At 32.4% G+C, this 2500-nt stretch overlaps 1 protein-coding gene across 2 annotated transcripts in view; it reads left to right on the top strand.

Moving 5' to 3' along the window:
• LOC136839455 (uncharacterized) overlaps nt 1-2500 on the top strand; it is a 74420-nt gene that overhangs the window by 41774 nt on the left and 30146 nt on the right. For both annotated transcript variants that reach the window (XM_067105512.1, XM_067105513.1), the window contains exon 5: nt 637-843. In XM_067105512.1, the coding sequence (XP_066961613.1) occupies nt 637-843 (207 nt within the window). The remainder of the gene's footprint in view (nt 1-636; nt 844-2500) is intronic.

Genomic DNA, 2500 nt, shown 5'->3' with positions numbered 1-2500 from the left:
ACGAGTTTAGTCAAACAGTTTTACTTATATGCCGCTGTTTTTAAAAAAAAGATTTGTATTTTGAACGGTTGTACTATACTTGTTTATTGTTCTTGCAGTCTTTGAATAAGTAAACACATCACTCTAGGGAAGACCTTGGTTGTGAGGTTACATTAAAGCAGCTGGATGTAGGAGGTGTTAAGGTCAACTATTCATTTCAGTGTGGCACGGAAATGACTATGTATTTTGCAAATGTCCTTCAGGGACTGTAAATATTCTTTAAAGATTTTTCATGTAAACTATTAAATGCTCTCCTTGAATAAAAGAAAAATTCAGTCGACAGAATTAATCACTTAACATGAGCTGTTTAATTGGCCATAGCAAAATTCATGAATGGCAAATAATTACTGAAACCAGTGGATAATGGTAATTCCTTACAATTAAAGGAAGATAGTTTCGATTGTTACGATGAATTCTGATGCTTCCATGTAATGTTTTAAATGATTTTTTTAATCTCATCTCCAAATTGTAAGGCATTTGAATTACAGTTGACAAATTTCACTTCAACATCGTGTATAGAAAAGGTAAATGAAACAGTTTATGGAGAAAAATATAAATGGAAATGTTTAAACGCGACTTGATTTTTCCCATCTCAAGGTTGGCCTCCACCATCAGTGATATGGTACGAAAACGACAAAGTTCTGGACGATTCGTACGTCGTCGATTACGAGGAAGGTGTTGTGGTCAATGACCTCGTTTTCCCTACCATAACAAGAGATGACCTTGGGCGTAACCTTACGTGCATCGCTTCAAACACCAAGCGATCCCCTCCGGCTGTGAAATCAATCGCTATTGACATGACACGTAAGGAATCATGTTTATTTACTGAATGCTGATTGTGTGTACCAGTTCAACTGTATTGGTTCTATAACTAAAGGTGGATATATTTTGAAGAGATAAACATTTTTATTTAGCAGTTTGTTGAGAAACCGTGGGAAGAGAGCGACTGTTTTAAAGATACACTGACATTATGTTGTGATAATGCCCTTCGACCTGTTTTGCTTTCCGGGAATAAAGTTGAATATTTTCCTAAAACGTAATAATTTCTGTGAAGTAGTCTGCTCATACATAATGTTGAAAAAGCGACTCTTTGGAGAATGCACTTGCATTATATCATAATATGAAATATTTTTAGTAAAATTAATGTGCTGACGGTAGAAAGCATATATTTCAAATATACACAGTTTTATTATGTAGTGGAAATTTGCTGATAAAAGTTACTGTAAAGACGTTCATCGCGATCAGTTTCTAATTTTTGGTGAGTAGTATTACTAATATAAAATATTAAAACGAAGGTACATAGAGAGATGAAACTATAAGAATGAAGAGTATTTATGGGTATTATATGGCAGAAATATTCTTACAAAGATTAATATACTTTGTTTATCTTATGCACATTAGCTAATTGCTATTTTAATATGTTTCTTCTTGCTTTCCTTTCCCTTCCTTTGATCTCTCCTCTTTCTATCCCCGATAAGAAATATGGAAGGAATATGAGAGAGAGAGAGAGAGAGAGAGAGAGAGAGAGAGAGAGAGAGAGAGAGAGAGAGAGAGAATGAGAATTCAAGCAAAGAAGCAACATTTTTATCCTTGTAACTCCTTAGCAATCTGTAATACAAACCAGCATATATCGTATTTACCATCTGTCAATATTTACCAGCAAATACACAGCAACCAAACAGATATTGGACTTGATAGTCTCCATCTGCACTGACCGAGATCAAAGCACATGTCTTGAATGTAGAGCACAGGTGGATTAATGCACAGCTGTCTCGTTTCTATAGTCGCTCAATTGCTGCTCTTGAAAGTTGCCTTCAATTCGTGGATTGCAGTGCACGCCGGGGTAAGTTGTATTCATGCAATATGATCCCGATTACAGAGGAACCCGGAAATGTGTGATGATAAACATGATTGTCCAGACTGAGTGTACTGGATGCTTGAAATTCTATACTGATCCATATAATTCAGTATGGACGGCCCCACATAAAAAAATCCACATAAATACTTATTATCTAAATTATATTCTTTCCACTGATTGTGTAGCGAAAAATATGTTAATTAACTACCGAATTATCATAATTTGAAACTGATACGTAACAAAAACATTAAAACTAACAATCATAATATCACAGGTATTCAGTCGTAAAATTATTTAGATAAATATTTTATTAAGTTCTCCGGATATCCTGAAGGCAATGTTATTTCCATTACGTATATTAGAGGCTTAGATTTCAACAATAATCCAAGATTAACGTAGAAGCTTGTGTACTTTAAAATAACCTATTTCAAAATAGATCCGTAAATGTACTATACACTTGCCTGTTTATATATATATATATATATATATATATATATATATATATATATATATATATATATATATATATATATATATATATATATATATATATATATATTATATACATATATAATATATATAATATATATATATATATATATA

The sequence above is a fragment of the Macrobrachium rosenbergii genome, chromosome 6, assembly GCF_040412425.1.
Source record: "Macrobrachium rosenbergii isolate ZJJX-2024 chromosome 6, ASM4041242v1, whole genome shotgun sequence".
NCBI lineage: Eukaryota > Metazoa > Arthropoda > Malacostraca > Decapoda > Palaemonidae > Macrobrachium > Macrobrachium rosenbergii.
The sequence above is the reverse complement of the archived record's forward strand: the minus strand, read 5'-3'. Positions and strand labels throughout refer to the sequence as shown.